Source organism: Hemicordylus capensis, chromosome 3, assembly GCF_027244095.1.
Source record: "Hemicordylus capensis ecotype Gifberg chromosome 3, rHemCap1.1.pri, whole genome shotgun sequence".
In the NCBI taxonomy this organism is placed as follows: domain Eukaryota; kingdom Metazoa; phylum Chordata; class Lepidosauria; order Squamata; family Cordylidae; genus Hemicordylus; species Hemicordylus capensis.
The window spans coordinates 340,924,645-340,947,218 of record NC_069659.1 but is presented as its reverse complement, the minus strand read 5'-3'; the positions used below and the strand labels follow the sequence as shown (position 1 = coordinate 340,947,218).

Below are 22,574 nucleotides of genomic sequence, written 5' to 3'. Positions count from 1 at the left end.
CTCCCAAGCAAGCTTAAATATCAATGTGTTGGCTTAAGTGTTTTGTAAACAGAGCTTCTGGTCTTCTTCTATCATTCATATCGCCTCAAGTCTTTGGCTCTCCATTTGACTCTTCAGTTGACAGACCCAGCATCTGGAGAAATTTACAGTCTAATTTATTGATAAAGTTAAACAGTATATTAAAATAAAGCAAATAAACAAATTTACAGATCATTCATCAGTGCAATGTACATTATATTCAGATCTTCATAATCCAGTTTAATCTCTAGAAAAGTTCAGGAAAAAAATATTAATTTACAATCAAAACTGTTTTCATTTAATCTTAACAAATTCCAGCTTTCAGTGGGTGTTTTTTTTTTAATAAACACTGATACAATATAAAATCTTGTACCTAGGATATAAGAGAGGATATACGTGCTTTCTTAGTCAAAATATTGAATGTAGAATCTGCTTACATTGCCAATAGTATTTCTTATTTTATAAAAAAAATACAAATTCTGAGAAAGTAATTAAAAAGACACTGTGATATCCAGACTCTAAGCTCACATTATATATATACATTTCATTGCACATTTTTCCACATCATGTGAAATATATTGGTCCCCTAATTTAACTATATCAAGTCTATGGCTTCTGTGACATCGGGCACCTTTTCAACTCTAACATGAGTTGTTTAGTAACTTGATGGACTAAAAGGGGCCACAGAATATATCTGTCTTTTCAAAAATAATACTCTTCTCGAAATGTGCATATCTAATTCAAATGTTGTAATAGACATGTCATCCAGCTCCTTTGAACAGTCATGACTTAATTCACCAGTCACCGTTTCCATAAATCTGAGCTCCTCTTAAATGTGTGACTGGTCTGACCATGAAAAAGGAGTGTGGTATTTCAAAGCACACAACACAATTAGTATTTTAAGGCAGTTACTAGGTGGCATCCTTGGTGGAAAATCCTTGGTGGCATCCTAGGTGGAAAACTCAAAAACTGTTTTAGGGTTCAGGAGGTTGGGGCACCACATTTTGGCGCTCCCCATCCCTCTTCCCCAGAGCTCCAAATGGAGCCACGCCAAGGGGCTGGAGTGCCTGACCAAAGCAGCAAATCATTTGAGCGGCCAATGTGGCCGCCCAGCAATGAATGACTACTCATGTCTGGGGAGAGCGGGCTAAGCCTGCAAAAACCCCATCTGGAGCTTCACATTCATCGTGTGAAGCATCTCTAGATGTGTGTGCACCACAAAATATTCCCCTTAGGGGATGGGACCACTCTGGGAAGAGCACCTGCATGCTTCCATGAAGATGTTTCCAAGTTCCCTCCCTGGCATCTCCAAGATAGGGCTGAGAGACTCTTCTGCCTGCAACTGTGGAGAAGCCACTGCCAGTCTGTGTAGACAATATTGAACTAGATGGACCAATGGTCTGACTTGATATAAGGAAGCTTCCTGTTTTCCTATGTTCCACCACCCATGGAAGAGCGAGGCACCTATGCTCACTCTGTCTGATTCCGCATCAGCACTACTGCTAGTAAACATGGGGAGCCTCCATGGCTCATAAGGATTTTATCAGAGCTGCAACAACTTTGCTTCCCTTGGGAATTATGGGAGCAGGCTTGCTACAGCTCTGATGCAATTCTTAGAAGCCCCAGAGGCTCGAGTCCATGCATTTGAATAAGAATATCTGTTGTGCTTGCTACTTTATATCTCCTAATAACCAGAATTTGATGTGCTCCTCAAGAATAAAGAGCGAGCCATCTGGAACACAAGGAAGAGGGGCTACTCCCTGCTCTCACAAAATTTCATCAGTGGAAGTGAACTTGTTTTGTGCTTTCAGAGGAACTCAGACTGCTACTAGACATTACAGGAGACACTTGGCAGCCTCCAAAAGAGCAGACCTGCATCTCCTCCTGCTTCTCTTCCCCACTCCCAACCAGGTAACATCCAGTAATAATAAATATGTGCTGTCATGTCACTGTGCATGTGAGTTTATTGGTTGCCTCTTGAGGAAAGGGAGGAAGTCTCCATGCACAAACATCCATAGACATTACTTCAAAGAGAGAGGGGTGGGGAGATGTGTGTTTTCAGCCACCGTCATGTGTTTCCCATTGGTTCCCTGTGCTGCATAGTGTTTGCAAGGTGCTGCATTTCACCTGGCAGACACCCTTCTGAGCTAGAAATGAGAGGCAAGCCTGTACAGAATATGCACAGCGAGGGCAGCCACAAGGGCCCATAGCTCAGTGGTAGAACATCTGCTTTGCATGCAGAAGGCCTCCAGTCTTTGGCATCTCCAGGTATGGCTGGGAAAGACTCCTTCCTGAAACCCCTGGAGAGCCGCTGCCAGGAAAGTGCAGACAGCACCGAGTTAGGTGGACCAATGGTCTGACTCAGGGCAGCTTCCTATGTTTACAAAGCAGTTATATTGTGCTTTAGGACAGAGATTCTCAATGTTTGGTCCCCAGATGTTATTGGACTTCAACTCCCATGATACCCAAACAAAGGCCACTGTGGCTGCGCATTATGGGAGTTGAAGTCCAGTAACATCTGGGGACCCAACGTTGAGAATCCCTGCTTTAGGACATACTTTTCCACACAGGGCATAATTAATCTATGGCCATGGGATGTGGTGATGGCCACCAGCTTGGATGGCTTTAAAAGGGGCTTAGACAGATTCATGGTGGACCGGTCTATCATTGGCTACTAGTCTGGTGGCTGTGGGCCATCTCCAACCTCAGAGGCATGTTTCCTCTCAATACCATTTGCAGGGGAGCAACAGCAGGAGAGAGGGCATGGCCTCAGCTCCTGCCTGTGGGCTCCCCAGAAGCATCTGGTGGGCCACTGTGTGAAACAGGATGCTGGACTAGATGGGCCTTGTGCCTGATACAGCAGGCTTGTTCTTATGTTCGTATGACATGCAAACGCACTTCATGCATACTGTACTATTAATCCTTGCAACCATCCTGGAAGATCGGTGCTCTTATACCCATACTGCATTGCGGGGGAGGGTAGTGCTGCTGAGGCTGGGAAATAGTGGCTATCATGAAGGCACCTAGTGAGATCATGGTTTCATTGAAGACTTGGTCTTGTGGTAGCAAGCATGAATTGTCCCCTTTGATAAGCAGGGTCTGTCCTGGTTTGCATTTCAATGGGAGATGTGTGAGCACTGTGAGATATTCCTCTCAGGGGATGGGGCCGCTCTGGGAAGAGAATCTGCATATTTGCATCCAGAAGGTTCCAAGTTCCCTCCCTGGCTAAGATAGGGCTGCCTGCAACCTTGGAGAAGCTGCTGCCAGTCTGTAGACAATACTCAGCTAGATGGACCTATGGTCTGACTCAGTATAAGGCGGTTTCCTGTGTTCCTAAGGATCCATCTAATCTGATGTCCTCACAGCAGCCAACCAGCTGCATCCAGGAAGCCCACAAACAGGACACTGCTGCTGCTTCCCCGCAGCTGGCATTCAAGGCATAGTGCCTCTGCACTAGGCAGTTCCATAAAGTCTTCATGATTAAAAGCCACTGACCATCCTATCCTCCACCAATTGGAATCGGGGACTTCCAAAGACATAGCCTTAGCCACTGCATCATCTCAGAAGTGACTTTCTCCAAGCGTGAGGATGTGAAACAATGAACTCAGTGACTCAGAAAAACATGCATGTAGTATATACCCATGGAAACCAGATTTGATGCGGAACCTACTACTTGCCACAGTGCTGAAGCGAGGAAGTGTTCCATTAAGAGGGGGATCTAATTCTATCCATGCTTGTACTACTAAAGCTTCCACTGCTGAAAAGCAACTTTGAAGAAATGTAATCAAGAAAAAGGCCCAGCGAGAACTTCTTCAAACCGAACGCTTCTTCCCACAGTACACTGTAAACAGGCTGATAGATTTATGGCACTTTTGGAATGGTGTTACACAAACTCCATCCTACTCCCTCCATTTAGTACCTTGCATACCTAGTGCGACTCCATAATAAAGATATAGTAAAGGCAGCCAGTCTGGTGCATTATATCAAATACACTTTAGAGTCAGTAAAGAATTTCCTGCCAGAGAGAGACTGCTTCAGTACAATACTCTCGTCCTTTCGCTTCTGCCTATCAAACAGTATCGTATGCACGAGGCTCAGATAACAGGCAGTACGCACTCTCCAAAAAAGCAAGATAAAAAGCCAGAGACTAACACAATTTAAAAATGTGAACGCTGCATTCTTCAAATGTGCTTACCTGCTAAGTTCTAGAAGAGTCTCTTTGACTTCAGTGGGGAATCATAACATTTGGCCCAACACCCCCTATGTTTACAATAAATAGCTAGTCTTCTATACAACAATGAGGTAGAACTGAGGCTTCTAGTTGTTCTCTGCTATGTACCCTCAGTCTAGCAGAATATATTAGATATCAACTTGGAACCTAGCTCTTGCAGTTTTTCCTTGAAAGCAAGACTGACATGGATTAATATTATGGTGTCCTAGACAATAATATGTTTCCCAGACTTGTTGATGCAGCTCTGTGTGCGGACATACTATTTGGTTCCTAGACTTAAACTTTACGGCTTAGATCCAAAGGATCCCTTCTGTTAGCTCAAGGTGACCTCTTGAGTGGCACTGGTTTCCCTCCCTGCTGCTTGCAGTCCCTTGTGCCACATCGCGCCGTTCCGAAGGGCCCTCAGCTCTGACACACCAAAGCAGCTTCTGAGGGGGTGCAGAAAGTGTGGAATACCCTTAAAGGGGTGCAGAGGGTGTGAAAACTCTGCTCATGCATCCCTGGATCCGACTCTGTACTCCTTCCTTGGCCAAGGCAATCTGAGAAGATGCAACGGACTAGTGCTGGCCCAATATATTGCCAGATAAAATACTGAACAAATATACAATTCAATCATATGAGTGGGTTAAGGGCAGGGTTCAAGGGGTGGTTAAAAAGGTAGTGTTGTGGGGCTGCTGCACAGAGTGTCAGTGCCTCAGACTCCGTTGCTGTTGCTCACTGCAGTTTTGTGAAGCAACTCTTTTACTCAACACACACACACACACTGCCTGCCAGACCACAACAAGTCTGAGGTACTTTCTTGAGCTCCCCATAAAATATTGTGAACCCCCTCCCCTATTTCACTGGCTGCAAATATATTGATGAAAATAGGAAAGGAGTTGCAGGCCAGCACGACAACAAGCAAACAAGGTTGTTGTTGTTGTTTTTGGAGGTGGGGGAATGGCTTACATGACATGCACAGTTATGGAGCCGTAATGCTATACCCCGGGGCTGTTGTGGACTTCTACATAAGAACAGGGCTGCTGGATCAGGCCCAAGGCCTATCTAGTCCATTATCCTGTTTCACACAGTGGCCCACCAGATGCCTCTGAGAAGCCCACAGGAAGAGGTGAGGCCATGCCCTCTCTCCTGCAACTGGTGTAGAGAGGCATCGTGCCTCTGAGGCTGTACCAAAGCAGCAGTTCTGCAGTCACCCTCCTTGCCACAAATGGGGAAACCTGTGGAAACGCTGCTTCTGCGACCACTTCAGAACAGTGTTGGGTTGCTTTGGAAGTCTGCAGCAACCCCGGGGCTCAGAGTTACATCTCCGTCACACTTGCACATCATAGAAGCCAAAGCCTTCACTAACAGGTCCAGATGTGTCTCCTTAGGAAATTAATCCATCTGCAACTTAAGAGAAAGTATTGGAAGTAAAGCTTATTTATGGTTTGCGTTCTGTCATTGATCATTGGGAACTGAAGTCAAGTCAAAAGGGGTTTTTTTAGTGGGGTTACAAGCATTGCAAATTTGGGTGAATATTCAGCAGAGCATGACTCCACACATCTAGAAATCATGCAGCACACAGAAATGTACACACAGAGTGTATACACAGAAAATCAGTCCCTCTAAGTTCAATGGGACTTGCTCTTTAGAACAGTAGCAGGGTTGCCAATGAAATTTTGCCTGAGCTCAAATTTGAAGCTGATTTAGGAGATCTTCCTCAGGCAGATCTTGAGTGGAAGACAAAACGGTTTCAGTAAGAGTAGCAAAATTTGTCAGGGGTGCTCCACTTTTTTCCTATGGTATCATTTAGATGTCATCTAAAATGGAATTTAAGGCAAAACATTGAGGCTGTGCACATGAGCAGTCCAACCCAGGTTAGGGAAGGCCTATCTGGAAAGAACTGTTGATATGCACTGCTGGAACTGAAGCCAATCCTGGCACTGCCTCCCTCACAAGCTCGTGTTTTGTACCTGGGCTTTTACCTGGGTTAAAGGGTGCAAGTGCGCCCTTTACCCCAGGTACAGGGTTCAAGCTATGTGCAGTGCGAGCATACACAGAGTTGGGCACCTAGAGCGCCCAACTCCTGGGAGAATTCCCCAATGCACTGCACTCACAACACAGTGCATTGTGAGATTTCTGGAGGTCTGGAAAATGAGTCACAGCCTCCAGAGATCTGTGCTGCTCTGTGCAGTGTGGATTGTGTGGGCATATGGTAGTGCACCAATAGGAACAGTTATGATGGTCTGGTGGGAAGGTAGGTCCATCTCCACCCCACCCTGTCAGTCATGAGTATAGCTTTATAGCGTCGGGTAACATCCGGCATGGCTGTGGTGTGGCCTTGGTCTCTGCATGTGCTCCACACAAGTGCAGAGGCTAGGGCCACACCGCTGCCCCACTGCCTGTTGTAAATCTGTTAGCTTGGCTAACCCAACAAGATTTACAACCTCTTCAGCTCTCCCCCTGTGAGTTAAACAGAAAGTAGCAACGAAGCTGCACGAAGGAAAACAAAAGACTCACAAAGAAAAATAGTAGTAAACAAATAAAATCCCCTGAACTAAACTAGGTACCCCCCCTACGACAACTGAGTAATAACTGAAAAGAAAACAACAGAACAAGGAATGACTAGAACAAGGGACAATAAAACAGGAAAGAACAGAACAGGGGCAAACTGGAACTCGAAAGGTTGAGGAATTCTAAATAGGAACACAGTCTGTGGTAAGCAAAAGTTGCTAACAGCAATCAGTGCAACTAACAGACTGCTTAATATAGGGCTCAAGATAACCAGCAGCCAATCAGGCTTTCCTGAGTCAGCACTTCTACTTCCTCTCCTGTGATATCCTGAGCCTGCGTGTCTCCCACTGAGCCTTCCTTTTCTCAAGACAGGCAAAATCCCCGCCTCCTGCTGATCAGCCTCCTCAGCCCTCATGTGTGGCAGCTGTTCCAATTCCTCAGCTCCAGAGTCTGTTCTCCCTGCCAAATCCTGTTGCTGCACCTCTGAGCCTGCATTCCCAACCGAGCCCTCCCATTCCTCCTCTGACTCTTCTGAGTTAGAGGTCTGAGCCATGACACTGCCCCAGGTGGAGCACTGCCACCCCACACGGGATTGCAGGCGGAGCACAGCAGCTTGCAGGTGCTGCCTACATGCTGGTAAGAACCTGCTTATTAATCCTTAAAGGTGCCTCTTGCCACCCCTTGTCCAGTGCTGACCTCACTGGAGCCCATTTTGTGGCTCCGTCGAAGAAAATAGCAGCCGGAAATGACCTCTGTGGTCATATCTGACCAACTGCGACCCGTGGATACATGAGGTCAGCATGTCCCCCCTCCTTTTTTTTTTAGTGTATGGGTGTCTTTTTCCCAACTGCGGATAAGCGGATCCACAGATGTGGAATCCACAGATAGCGAGGTCCACCTGTATCTGCTTTAGGATTACAAGTCCACATCCTTGAATCCAGCACCTGTTTTCAGATGAGCTAGATATTAGTATCTGGACACCTGCTGAAACCTAGGTATGTGAGGGCTGATCCATATATCCAGAAGTTATCAGTTTGTATGACCTCCCGGGACTGTATTATGTCACAGTGTTCAAGGAGGAGGACATTACATGACTGACTGTTCCCCTACATCTAAAATCTCTCTGCTTTTGAAAACATAGCATGCTAGGTAGAAGCGTTGCAGATTAGCCTTGTCCCTGATACTCTACAATTTTAGGTACAATGATGTCTTATTAGGAGGAGCACTCAGTGATTGACCCCCACCAGCGGGGAAATAATTTGCCTAGGGAGCAAGAGGTTGCTGTTTCAAATCCCCGCTGGTATGTTTCCCAAACTATGGAACACATCTATATTGGGCAGCAGCAATATAGGAAGATGCTGAAAGGCATCATCTCATACTGCACGGGAAATGGCAATGGTAAACTCCTCCTGTATTCTATCAAAGAAAACCACATGACTCTGTGGTTGCCAGGACTCAGGAGTTGACACCAACTCGATGGCACAACTTTACTTTATGGTCTTCATACCACTGGCATGGATCTCCATACCACTGATATGGTCTCCATACCACTTCATAGATCAATGCAGTCTATACTGCATAGATCCACTCAAAATAGGGAGAAAGGACAAAAAGTCAATACTCTGTTAGAAACCTGTTTTAGTAACTGCTTATTAACACTCTGCATTTATGGAATATTTATATATTTATCTGTTACTGTCTTTAAAATACACACACACATACACACACCAAAACACATTCTTCTTCAGAGTGTTTAATACTCTGAAGAACTAAAGCACTATTCAATTTCTGTGCATTTTGTGATTGTATACACACACCAATATTATATATTTTAAAGTCCCCCCCAAGATGTTAAAAACAATTTACAGCCCATCACAAACTTAATACCCGAATCCCAGCTCCTCCATATACTTATTACTAGTCTGACTTGATTGTATTTTATCTTCTTTATGAGCCCACTAAAATATGCACTAATAAAATCCTGTTAGCTTATTCATTATCATTTCATTTTCATCCACTTTAAACACACAAATATATAAGCCATAAAGTTTTCCGGCTGTGGGATTATTCAGCGCTCCATTTGTTATGCTGGGTACTGGCATCTGACTTATGACAGAGTAGCAAAGAATACCTAAGGAATCTGGATGCCTGCTGAATTATTGATTTTAAGATAAATTTTAATTTATCATCAGTCAATACCAAAATTAATTCAAATGACATTGCCTATTATAATTTACAAGCATCTCACTTTATTGAGACTACCCAAAAGCCCTAGAAGAGATTCCAAATGAAAGGATGCAATCTTTTGCATTCTTACTTCAATGTAAACACCCCTGAAATCAGTGGGACTTACTTCAAAACATGGTATAGATGGTGCTGAATAGCTATAGAGAGGGTACAATGCATATACGCTTCCTGGCACTAACTAATGTCCCAATTACTCCCCACCAACACTAGCCTTAGATTTATAGACTGAACATACGAAGGTGGCAAAATAGCATGAAAAATGAACCTGGTCACCAGGCAACTAGCTACACACTTCTGTAGCTCTTAATGGGAAGCTGTGGGTAAGGAAGAGAGATGGTCCTCTATAATGAGTATCCTGGGGGAGAGTGAGCTGGTGAGCTTCATGAAGAAGGAGAAACCAGCTCCAAACCTCTGTACTGGCCTTTACATTCGACCCAGGAGCTAATCCAGTTATCTGCCACTCTTCTGTATTAAATATAGAAGGTCATGACTTATTTGGGCCTTGTCCTGGTATCAATCTAAGCAGAGCTCATATTGAGCTTAGAAGTGCTTGAAGGGAATAATCAATGTTAAAATGTAACTCATAGTGACCTTTTGCGAAGGCTTAAAAATGATCTGTGAGAATTCATCTAACACACACATGATAAGAAAAGAGAGATTGGTACCGCTGAGTGCCCCCCTCCCAATTCCCTTTAAGTGCTCAGGTTGTCTCCTGCTGCGGTGGATGAGTTCACATATGCATGTTCATCAGCCACCACAGATCAAACACCGCAGGCATGTTTTTCGCAACACCTGGGGGAGGGGGGACAACCTTGGCTCTCCAGGTGTTGTTGAACTACAACTCCCATCATTCCCAGCCACAATTTTTGTGGCTGGGGATGATTGGAGTTGTCGTTCAACAACACCTGGAGAGCCAAGGTTGCCTACCCCTGACTTAATGCCTGGCTATATATAACATTCACCACATGAAAATCAGTCAGGTTCCAACTATCCCAAAATTTGAAGGCTCCTTCCTGAAAACTGGAAAAAATAAATAACTAGAGGGACACTAGTGTGTGGCTGGTTTTTCCCTATTCTTATCACTAATTATCTTTCCCATTCTCTAGGTTTCCTTGAGAGTTGGGAGGATGTATTCTGAATTGTAAATGGTCAGACACACCACATGGTAAATGTAATATGTAGTCAGTAGGGGTGTGCACAAACTGTAGTTTGAACCATGGTTTGAGCATCGTCTGGGAATGGGGAATGGGTGCTTTAAGAAAGAGGAGAACAGGTCCTTACCTGCTCTCTGCCACCCCATGCAGCTTCCTTCTGGGGCGGTTCGTGCCCCAGGATGCACATGTGCAGACACCATCTGCGTGCTGGCGCTGCATGGGGGTACTTGGGACAAGCACCGCCCCAGCTGGAAGCTGCGTGGGGCAGTGGAGAGCAGGTAAGTTCCTGCTCTTCTCTTTCTTAAAGCACCCATTCCCCTGTTCCCAAACGGTGCTCAAACCGCAGTTCGAACTGCAGTTCATGCACACCCCTAGGAGTCAGGCTCCCAAGCACAAGGCTCTTCCAGTGAAGTCACTTCACACATTCAGCTACAAATCAACTTCTGACTCGCAGGGATGGTTCATGTGACTAGTAGGCTGAGGGATAAACTGGTGCACACAATTGTCTTGGGGTGAGTAGGAATGCCATTTGCAGCCAAGCCATGCCTGCACGGAGGTACTGATTATGTGAATCAGTGTCTCCACATGGATAACATATTTCAAGCCACCAACAGCAGTATACATGTAATGCCGATATATCTGGAATATAAGCAATTTCAGGTGGACATACAGAAAGCCTTGAGGTTCTGTGAGTCCAAAGCTCCAAGAATTCTTAATCTGACACTTACTAAAAAAAATACTTAAAGTAACAAAGAAAGTAGGAATGTTTGGAATGGACAGTTCCTAGTTCTGTAAAAATTAGGCACTTCATTCCATTAGCATGTTGCTGCTCCCAAGGGTTTTTGGCACCCTCAGTGAAGTTTGATGTTGTCTCCCTCCCACCCCCACAGAGCGGTGTTGAGCCACCCAGGCTGTGCATTTGCCAGGATGGGTGAGGGTCCAGGAAAGGAGAGGCTTTGCTCACTCACTCTTTCTGCCCCCCACCCCCACACTCTCCCTCTTGAGAGCAAATGGGAATTCCCAGCATGCTGGACATGTCAGTGGTTGCTTGGAAAGGGAAAGCAAAACATCTAGCAACCCCCAAGAATGTGTGTTGACTATTCCACATCTCTTAACAATGTAACTAAAAAAGATACCTGGGAAACTATTTTTAAAATTCAAATGCGTAATGAATCCTCTTCATCTGCTGTAGCTACAGAAAAACCAGTCGCTCCCATATAATAGATACTGCAGCCATGTTCAGTGTTTTGGCGGGGGTGGCGGGGTAACTTCAACCCTTATATGAATGCAACATGGCTGCACACAAGGTCTCACTGAGAACCATACATTAGGCAAGACCCCAGGGTCTTGTTTCATGAGGACTCTCTTGCAAAGTGCTTATCCTTTAGTAAGAGAATGATCAAAATGCTCTGGACACCAGCCAACCCTCCTTCAGTTCTTTCTTCTTTAATCCATTAAGAGGCCAAATCATAAGAGGAGCCCTACAGTAAGTGAGACAAGACGAGACTCAAAGATCTAATGTAGGTCAAGCTAGATTTATGTCTCACTTTCATTTTCAGTTAATTTCAAAACTGCAAAGATCTGGGACCAATTGATGCACCAAGCAAATTCAGTGTCCATGAGCGTCCCAACTGGAATCATCTCTATGCATAGACAGAAATTAATTCGCACAAATATAATTGTCTCATCAGCCTGCTTCTATTGTGCGTGGAAAGGGAAGCATAATACCAGCATTTGTAGTGGGCACTGCAGGTCTGTGATCACAAATAGCACTAGTCATGCACAGCATCCACATGAATTGAGATTGCCTTCAAATGCTGTAGGCCACCTGCAAGGTGTCAAGAGCTCAACTGCATGCTCTCATCTGTGGCACAATGAAAGCTGCAGCCTGTCGTTAATGGAAAGCAGGGATTGTCTCAGGATTTGGAAACTGAGAACTAGGCTATCTGTTATGCTTTTCAAGGCATTTAGTAGCTTCTGCCATGGTTGCCTTAACCATCCCTGAAGCATTCCAGTTTTTATTCCACTGGAGCACTTTGAATCTTGCCTGTCATTTACTTTTATTGATGAGAAATCTAACTAGATGGGGTCAAATAGGTCTCATGCTCATCTCCTAAAAGAGCAGAATGGCAGCAACCATGGGTCCTATGCATATTGCCATTTAGCTGTGGCTGGTGGTTGTGCTACATTCAAAATGGTCAAGATGTGCCCTTGCATGTGCAATGGCGGGGAAAGACTGTAGCTGAATATCTCCTTCTCACAAGATAACTATGGAAGCATCAAAACTTCCTGACTCTGACTAACCTTGTCATCCCCAGAAGATGTGACTATCTACCTGCAAGGTGAGGAAAGCTTAATCATTAGTCTTGTCTGTCTAGAAAAATGTAAGCAGTGGGATAACGAGCTGAGATTATGAAGCAGAGTTTTCTGTGTTGCTGGCACCAATTTAACAGCCAGTTCTTCTGGCCCATTGCCACTATTTTGGACTCCAAAATAGTGCTCAGAATATTTCGAGTGTTCCGAGCTCATTCTGTCGGAACAACTGGCTTGAGTGGTTCTTCTGACGGAATGATCCAGGACATTTGTGTTCCGTTCCGAGCTTAGAACAGAATACAAATGTCATTCCATGCACATTCCTAGTTTATTGACTTAATGCAGGGTTCTAAAAGTTGGGTCTCCAGATGTTGTTGACTATTACTACTATCATACCCAGCCACAATCTTCAACATTGGAGACCTGAGTTTGAGAACCTCTGACTTAATGTGTTTCACTGCTGTGGAGTTTTCCTCAGGGACAGCTGATATAGCTCTTTTGAAAAATGACCAAAATTATCTCTACATCTTTTTTTCCACTGAAAAGTACCTTAAGAGGGTGCGGAAAAGAGCCTGTAGGCAGTCCTGCCATTGACTGAGAACTGGTTGGCAGGGACCAGACAGAGACAAGGCCTTTGGGATGTAGTCCCTCAGCATTGGAATGCCCTCCTCCTGGAGGACCTTCACCATTTCCCCTCACTCAGGGTTTTTAAGAAACAATAAAAACCCCATCTTTTTAGAGTGGCATTTTAAGTTTTATTCTTTGTTTCTAGTAGGTGTTTAATTGGTAAACCTGGTTTAAATTGGGGCTTTTAAAAAACTAAATTTTAGAAATGTTATATTATTTTATTAGTTGTATTGTCTGTGAGTCATCCTGAGCAGTATTGTAGTGGAAAGTGAGATACCAATTTGAAGGGCATTCTGTTCCAAGCTTGGAATATTCAAATGGCCTGTTTCACGATTGGAACATTCCTACTGCAAACCGTTCTGCACACCCTTACAATAAAAAATATAAAATGATTTTGGGAATTTTTGAGCCAAATCAGAACTAAATTCATTCACTTCTCTGAGGAAGACTCGGCAGACTCAGAATGCATTGGGCCAATAAATCATCCTCTGTGCATCTTTGAAGTTTTCTTTATATAAACCTGGAAGAAGCCACTTAGTGTTTTGCAGGATTTAATACCCTAGATTATAAGAATCATGGAGCGTGTTCAAGATGGCTTACTAGCACCACATGGCAAATCACCTTTGAAATGGAGAGGAATTTCAAAAGCATTTTGTGATACAGAATGGTGGTCTACGATTCCATGGGGAAAGTAAAAAACTGACTTAGTATATCTAAGGAACCCCTAAGAAGGTTCTTTGGAGGCTGATCAACATTTTTGGTCATATATAGATGTGTGCAGAAGTGCACAACACACACATACACACAAACACACACTATAGCAGATTTCACCTCTAAAAGTCAAATGGTCAGTCTTCCTCATTCCCTTACTCTTTTTACACATTCAGAAGTAGACATATGTGATAAATTGTCAACAGTGCAAAAGGCTGCTTTAGATTTATCTAAACGTACAATATGATACCTTGAAACGAGGACTCTTCTTGTTTTAAAGAGTTGAAAACAAAATAAAAGAAAAGGTTTCAACCCAATGGAATTTCTGGTCCAGTTCAAAGGTTTCCTTTGCGAAATGTAAACAAAGTTCTCGACTGTATGTGGACACGAAAGAGGACAGTTTCCTCATTTGCTTCCCACGAAGGCTGCTTCAAAGACATCGAGTCCTGCTTTGAAAGAAACCTGAGCTGAATTGAAGCTGTTCAGCACTTTTGACAAGGCTGCTTGAAGAGTCTCATTTGACTGATGTAGCTTGCAGCGTTCCACCGCCTCTAGCAGGACTGAAAATTGGTGTGTCCTTTCATCCAGTCTGTAAAGGATGTTTCTAAAGGAGAACAATGGAGAATGGTAAATGCTTGACTCAAACAGATGGAAACAGGTATCTGAAAACCATCTGAAATCATCGATGATACCCCCAGGTGGCAGACATGTTTTACAAATGATACACATTACTGACTATAACATTAACCCGCGGCAAGCTCAGAAGCTGAATGTGTATATTTTGTCTGCCTTCCCAGTAGTGTGCCCCTTCATCACTCCAGTATACCTCTACAAATCTTATCAAAGGAAACATTGTCAATCAGGATGAAATATTATATAAATCTCACAACCATAGCCCCAAGACCTTCTTCTCACAGCCACTAACATTTTCAGATTCCATGCTCAGCTGACACTGCAACATTTTGCCCTTCCCTGGGGTACCAATATGCCTTTGCACCTAATGTAACTCTTAAACTCTTAGAAGCACAATGTGTGAAACCTCTTCAATTAATTCCCCGAATATTACTGCCTCATCAAAGAAGTGGCTTAACATGGTAGACAAAGTGAACCACCAAAACAATATGCTGTTCTTAGTGTAGGAGGAACATGCTGCCAGGATGGGAGAACCATTCACACTTCTGATCAGCAGTCATGTGTTTAAAAGATCAGACTAGAAGGAGGGGAGAGTGGGAGCTAGGAGCTAGGTAGGAGAGCATTTTGTCCCAGCTTCTAGCTCGCACATGATTGGTCTCCCCTCCTCCTACCTTGATCTCCGCAAACACACAACCACCAATCAGGAATGTTCACTGGCTGGGTGCCCCTCATGAGAATGAGCCCTATATCTAATGTACACAGGGGTAAGATTTTATAAATTGCCAGTCTACTGATTAGTTTTCTAGCTGGTTTATTACTAAACAGAGTTCCCATTCAGCTGGCTGCAGCACCCTGCCACAGCCTTGCTCAGAGATCTCCATGCAAACAGACAAGCAGGTTGCTATTTTACATTGTACTGTGCTACTTTAATTGCTCATCACAATTCCCCATGCAAATGTAGCCAGCCAGTTTGCTATTTCACATCATGGTGGGCAGTTGCTCAATTTAGTTCCCTATACAAACTACCAGCCAGGTTGCCATTTTACATAGTCCTAAACTATTGTGCATTCTTCCTCAGCCCATGCAACTATTTGTATTGGTTTGTGGATCAACTGTTCAGAATACTGTTGATACATCTGGGGCATGTTTTTATTCTTCGGTCAGAAGGGGGTCAATTATACCACATTTGAGAAGTTTTTAAAAAATCATTAAACTTTGTGTTTGGTGTAAAGACATATTAGTGAAGTGAAACCATTCTGATAGTTCACAAGGAATGTGAAATCCAATTGTGAGGAGCTCCCAAAGGATTTCTCCAAACTGGGGAAGTGGGCGACAAAATGGTCAATAGAGTTCAGTGTATGCAAGTGTAAAGTGATGTATATTGGGGCAAAAAAACCCAAGTTCACATATACACTGATGGAGTCTGAGCTGTCTGTGATTGACCAGGAGAGAGATCTTGGGGTCATGGTGGACACCACATTGAAAGTGTTGATTCAGTGTGCGGCAGCTGTGAAAAAGACCAATTCTGTGCTAGGGATCATTAGGAAGGGGATTGAAAATACAAATGCTAATATCATAGTGCCCTTATACAAATCTATGATGCGGACACATTTGGAGTACTGCATACAGTTTTGGTTACCGTGTCTTAAGAATGACATTGTAGAACTGGAAAAGATGCAGAGGAGGGCAACCAAGATGATCAGGGGCCTGGGGCACCTTCCATAAGATGCAAAGTGTGTGGATTGTTCTGTCGGAACATTCTGCCTAGGAATGGGCCATTTCATAGGCAACCTTGGTTCTCCAGCTATTATTGAACTACAACTCCCATCATTTCCAGCCACAACAAATAGTAGCTGGGAATTATTGGAGCTCTGGTTCAACAACATATGGAGACACAAGGTTACCTAACCCTGCACTAGCACAAGCATGCAACAGGTACACAACCTATTGCACATCCTCATGTGTTTTAAAGGAAGCCTTTGCTCAATAGTGCACTTGTGGAAATCCCACTGGCTTTGCATAGCTACACAATCTTCTTGCGATTGCTGAACTTTGTTCATTGCACAAGTACGGTATTAGTCAGCCTGTTGTCCATTAATTATCATATGCAATAATACTTTGAGGAAGTTGTGCTTTGTGTGAAGTGGAGGCAGGCACAAAGAAGAAGGAAGCAGCTTGAATAACAATCAGTTGCTTCTCTAGGCAATGAGAATACTACAGAGATGAGAGGAGAATGAAAAGCGACTTCCTAATTGACCAGTTCCACAGCTATTCTTTGAAGCAAAAGAATTAGAAGTTTCTCATTGTAAAGCACTACACGATTAAATATATAAGAAGACTCTTCTCATGACCAGACTAACCTAGGCTAGGGCAGCCAAGCCTGGGTTTGGCTGCTGGTGTGGAGTGCCGGAATCCATGTGGATTCCAGTGCTCCCACTCAGCCTACTGTTAAGCCCAGCTCTTAGCCGAGGTTAAGGGTGCAAGCATGCCCTTAACCCAGCTGCCGGGATTGTGCTGCACACAGCCCAGGGAGACACAGGGATGGGCACCTAGATCGCCCATCTAATGGGGGAATCCCCCAATGGGCTGCGCTTGGCAAGCACTTCATTTTGGGATTCCTGGAAGCTGAGGGACATTTCCCTGGCCTCTGGAATGCCATGCCGGCCACCACAGTGGCAATCATGTCTGCAGTGGCAGGGCACAGCTCGAGATGTACCAAACCATCTGCGGGGAAGGTAGGTTAAAATCTGCCTTCCCCTTGCCATCCATCCCAAGCCCAACAATCATCGTATGAATTACCTTATATTTAAACAAACAAACAAACCCTACTCATTTGATTTTCACCAGGCTTTGGTGGGCCTGTTAGAGCAGATAATAAATGTTATCTTAAAGCAGGTGTAATCATTATCCTAATTAGAGCAGTATGCAAATATCATAAATCTCTACCCAGGGGTGCCTTTGATTGTAAACCAAAGTGTGTGATGTTGGAAAATAAAAAAAAGGTCGGTGAGTGAATGCAGGCAGGACTTTATCCTCAAACGCATATAAGGGTTTCATAAAATGAATGGATGGGGGGTGGGGATAACAAAAGAAAGCAGCTCAGCTAAGACACTCCATTAGTAACTTAATTACATGACAGGCCCAGTGGCAACTCCAAATTAGTAATAAAACTGCCAAGGATAGTCACCCAGAAGACTACCAAAGAGTATGTTCTGCAGATTACTATCAGAGCCTTCTAATTACCATTCAAAGAGAGGTATTGGCTAAAAAAAAAAAAAGTGACAGGATAAATGGCAACGTAGAAAGTGCACTTTGAAATGGTTCCTTTATAGTCGTCTTTGCATAGAGAGCATAACTTACCCCGCAAAAGGCACTAAAACATGCATAACAGTAACATTTTAACATCTTAGCTTCTAAGCTGGGGTTTTGTATAAATACATCATTTTAGGAAGATGTGCAGAAAACATACAGAATAGCAATTAAAAGTACAGTGTGACCAGCAGTCTTCGGAATCCTTGTGGCAACAAAGGCCAAGCAGATGCCAGCATAAATATTTGCTTCAGCAGCTACCAAAATGCAATGAATCAATTAACCGGGCAATCAAGCAAGGATATGGCTCTGAAACCTCCCAAGAGGGATGTGTGGGCATCCTTTTGAAGCGCTGGCAATAAGTAATGATTTTGTGGTGGGAGCAACAAGATATGACAACTTCATTGGAGATACCCAGAATATTCTTCAGTTTTGATTTTTGAATAGAAACGTATTATGGAGAGGGGGCAAATGTTTACCTAAAAACAACAACAACAACAACAACAACAACTTTGTGCAAAGATTCAACTTTTTAAAAAAAAAGTCTGTTCAGTGCCATTGTTTTCCCTGGCTGCTGTTTCTTCCTTTCTGCTCTTCCTTCCTTTTCAGAGTAGTCATGTGGCTGACTCCACCAAATTAAGCATCATGTAGTGAATGATTTCACAATGCTAGGTAGCCATTCAAACATGGCTACATGATTATGACACTGAGGATTAGTGATGGCATCTTAATTAAAGTGAGGGCAAGTGAGGGCAACATAAATGAGCAAACATTTTACTAAGGAGTACTGGAAACCTGATAAATGTTGTGATGCTTTTTGGCACTGGTGCAAATATTTGCAAAAAAAAAAGCCCTCCAAAGTAATTCAGCTCTAGTTTATGGTTATGGCAGTATTATCAATGTATCTATAAGGAAGGCTGTAGTACTAAGAAGAACACTGGGAAAAGTCAAGTCAATAAAGTTTTATGAATTTGAGCTCCTTTTCAACGGCACATCACATGAATGGCGAGATATTATGGGCTATGAACATATGAAGCTGTCTGAAAATGAGTCAGGCTAAACATACTAGCTCAGACTGTTCCATCTAGGTCAGCACTTACTATTCCAAATGGCAGTGGTTCACCAAAGTCTCAGGCACAAATCTTTCAAAGGCTTCTTCCCTAAAGGACTTCAGAGACTTTTTAGGGACCTTCTGAGTGCAAAGCATGTGCTCTGACAGAGAACTATGTTCCCTTCCCTTTTCTTTTCAGAGTGGATACCTGGAGCCACTGGAATCCTTGCTCTAGAGTTCAAAGGGAATATTTTTTATTGAATGTACCACTATGTGGAAGAAGTGGTAAAGCTAGGGGAAAATGCTCCCAGAAAAGTAAAGTGTGCCACTGAGTCAGTGTCGACTCCTGGTGACCACAGAGCCCTGTGGTTATCTTTGATAGAATACAGGAGGGGTTTACCATCTCCTCCTCCCATGCAGTATGAGATGATGCCTTTCAGCATCTTCCTATACTGCTGCTGCCCAAAAATGTTTCCCATAGTCTGGGAAACATACCAGCAGGGATTCGAACCAACAACCTCTGGCTTGCTAATCATTTCCCCACTGCACCATTAGGTGGCTCCCAGCAAAACCAAGGGGGAAATTCCACAAATATCAGTGTGGCTCAAAAGAGGCTAATGGAATAACTCAGATGTCTAGGGCGTACATTTGTGTTGACCACAGTAGAGTATATTATTATATTTGTGTTGATCACAGTGTGGCTTCTAAAGAAAACCACATATAAATTTAGTCACAAGGAACTAAAAAGAAAAAAGACAAAAAGGAAGCTGCCTTACTTTTGCTCACATCCTGAGTAATGAAACACAGTAATGAAGCACCAGTGCCTCTGAAAAGTTCCAGACTAACACTGCACTGGTGCTAGCATGTGTATCTGTGTTAGGAATTTCAACAACCTCCCCTTCCTCTGTGTCAACTGAAAATATGTCAGAGGGCTGCATGACCTTTGGGGACATATTTTCAAATGGCACAGTATGTTTTCTGGGAAGTTCATCAAAATTTCTCTTTTCAGAAGTTTCCCATTGCACCAGTGCTTTGTTAGTTAGGATGTCAGCCACTGAGTCAGTCCTGAGTCTAGCTCAGTACTGGCTACACTGACTGACAGTGGGTCCCCAGAGTTTCTAATCGCTTTCCCAGACCTACCTGGAGATGTGGAGGGAACGAACTTTGCGCCTTCTTCATACAAAGCCTGTGCTCTGCTCTTGAGCTACAGCCCTTCCCTTAACAAGTGTTTGTTATTTACATGATTAAAATGACACTAATCCAGCCTGTTTGCCTAATCATCTAAGTAACCCTCCCTTCAACCTTAACTATTTTGATCACATTAGTATAATACACAGTGTCACCAGGACCCGCACCAAGCACAAAAGAGTTTCTGAAAAGGAAAGTGCAATACATTATTGATGACACTAATGAAATTACGACAGACATCACTCATCCTTAATGGGTCCGTTTCAATGACACATCATAGCAACCAGAAAAGTACAGCACCAAACTGGGAAAAGTAATTAATAACTCCAGGCAGCAATAGTGAAGGAGATAAAGCCTCTTCATAGAACTGACAAATCAGCCTTAATAAACTAAGGCAAAGGTACATACAAAAGACATTTTATTAAAAAGGGGGAGAAGTTGACAGCCTTTATGAGCCAGTTCTGTGTCTGAAATATGTGCCCAATGGAGATAGAAATAATGGCTCTCTATTCAAATATTGCTTTTCATGAGCAGAAATGGGGATGGAATAGGACCCATATAGTCAGGAAGTAACCTGTATTATACCCCAAGTCTTAAAATCAAACAAGATAATGCTCTGCCTTTGAGAATGGCCTAAAGTGGAATATTCCATAATGCAAGAGCTAATTTTATCTTTTGGTTAATTACATCAAACTATTTCAGAGATTAAGTGGAGAAAAGTGATGTGTTCTGGAGTTTACTTGGTTCTCTGTTAGGACAGAGAGGAGAGGAGGGAAAGTGCTGGCCTCACAGGTTAGTGGAAGGGTTATTGGGTAGTGAATTTGCAGGCTCTGCGAGTTTGGCAGCTGCTATGTATCCTCCCTGCTGCTGTTTTCCTGGACCAGGCCAGTGGGGAGACATGATATAGGTCTATAAAATCATGCATAGTGTGGAGAAAGTGGATGGAGAGAAATTCTTCTCCCTCTCATATAACACTAGAACCAGAGGTCATCCCATGAAATTGATTGCCAGGAAATTTAGGACCAGCAAACGGAGGTACTTTTTCACACAATGCATAATCAACTTGTGGAATTCTCTGCCACGAGATGTGGTGACAGCCAACAACCTGGATGTCTTTAAGAGGGGTTTGGATAACTTCATGGAGGAGAGGACTGTCAATGGCTACTAGTCGGAGGGCTATAGGCCCCCTCCAGCCTCAAAGGCAGGATGCCTCTGAGTACTAGTTGCAGGGGAGTAAGTGCAGGGGAGAGAGCATGCCCTCAACTCCTGCCTGTAGGCTTCCAGCAGCCACTGTGTGAAACAGGATGCTGGACTAGATGGGCCTTGGGCCTAATCCTGCAGGGCTGTTCTTATGTTCTTAAAATGTTAACTCCCCCCTCTTGAATAATGTGCCGCCTAATGGTGCAGTGGGAAAGTAACATGCCTAGGGAGCAAGAGGTTGCTGGTTTGAATCCCCGCTGGTATGTTTCCCAGAAATACCTATATTGGGGGGCAGTGATATAGGAAGATACAGAAAGGCATAATCTCAAACTGCATAGGAGATGGCAATGGTAAACCCATCCTGTATTCTACCAAAGAAAACCACAGGGCTATATAGTCGCCAGGAGGCAACACTGACTTGACGGCACAGCTTTACCTTTAATTCAGGCAAAGCCCCCTTTGAGCTTGTCCCTACTCAAACTGGGGCATGAGCAAGCTTCCACGGTTTTTGGCCAGAGACCATGAGGACTGTCCTCAAACCCTATGATCTCCTAGCAGCAAATAGGTGACACCTCCAGGCTGTCAAGGAGAGGCTCCTCTCTGTAGGTAGCTGTTTCCGATTTACAAGGCGCTGTACAGAATATCCTTTCTGCCCTATAATCTACAAGGTAATGAGCTCAGGGCTCCTTTCTACTATTGGTTAACCATCATCTTTGCAAATATATAGTTTCTCCCCTTGGCAGGGAGGAACAGGCAGAGGATGAATGAACCATCCGGGGAGGGGTGCACCATCCCTGTGAATGGTACACACCCTTGCAAATGGGGAGTGTGTACCAGGGGAGAAGTGAAACCACACCCTGCAAATCAGGGGAGAGGTGCACCATTCCTACAATCACTGCAAAGCCCTTTCAGGTTCTTTTTTTAAAGTTTACTTTACTTTATGTTATTTTATTGTTTTTGAGAATTTATTTGCAAAAGCCAGATGGTTTTTGAAACCAACAGGATATTCCTTGACCCATCAGCACTAGGAAATAAACATCTACCAGGAAAGGATCACCCTTCTGGATGTACTCCAGTTTTGCATGGGGTGTGTGTGCCAGTTTGGAGGGAGAAATGACGCCAGGCGCTCTCTTTCCTTGCATCAAGTGGTCATTATTAATATTACCAGTGACCATCCATACAGTAGTAGCAGCGGCTGCTGCAGTTGAGACATGGCTTACTCTTATCGTGCTATTTGGGAGGAGAAATTGGAGTCTTCAAAGAAAAGATAATATTGCATAAAAAGATGGCACAGAACATAAAGGCCTGAAATTTAAAGTACTCACTGGATTTCCCCAAAGCGGCCTCTCTTCTCTGTCCCCAAATGATCTTGATTAACAGGACTATGCAAAATCTCCAT

At 43.7% G+C, this 22,574-nt stretch overlaps 1 protein-coding gene across 8 annotated transcripts in view; it reads right to left on the bottom strand.

Annotated features, from left to right (window-relative positions):
• Positions 1 to 237: 237 nt before the first annotated feature.
• The window catches only part of NAALADL2 (N-acetylated alpha-linked acidic dipeptidase like 2), a 1,287,075-nt gene continuing 1,264,738 nt past the window's right edge, over positions 238 to 22,574 (bottom strand). For 7 of the 8 annotated variants that reach the window (XM_053310111.1, XM_053310109.1, XM_053310114.1 and 4 more), the window contains one exon: positions 11,129 to 14,398. In XM_053310111.1, the coding sequence (XP_053166086.1) occupies positions 14,200 to 14,398 (199 nt within the window). In that variant the 3' untranslated portion in view covers positions 11,129 to 14,199. Of the gene's footprint in view, positions 266 to 11,128; positions 14,399 to 22,574 lie in introns of those variants that run through there. The other variant, XR_008319557.1, reaches the window with a different exon arrangement.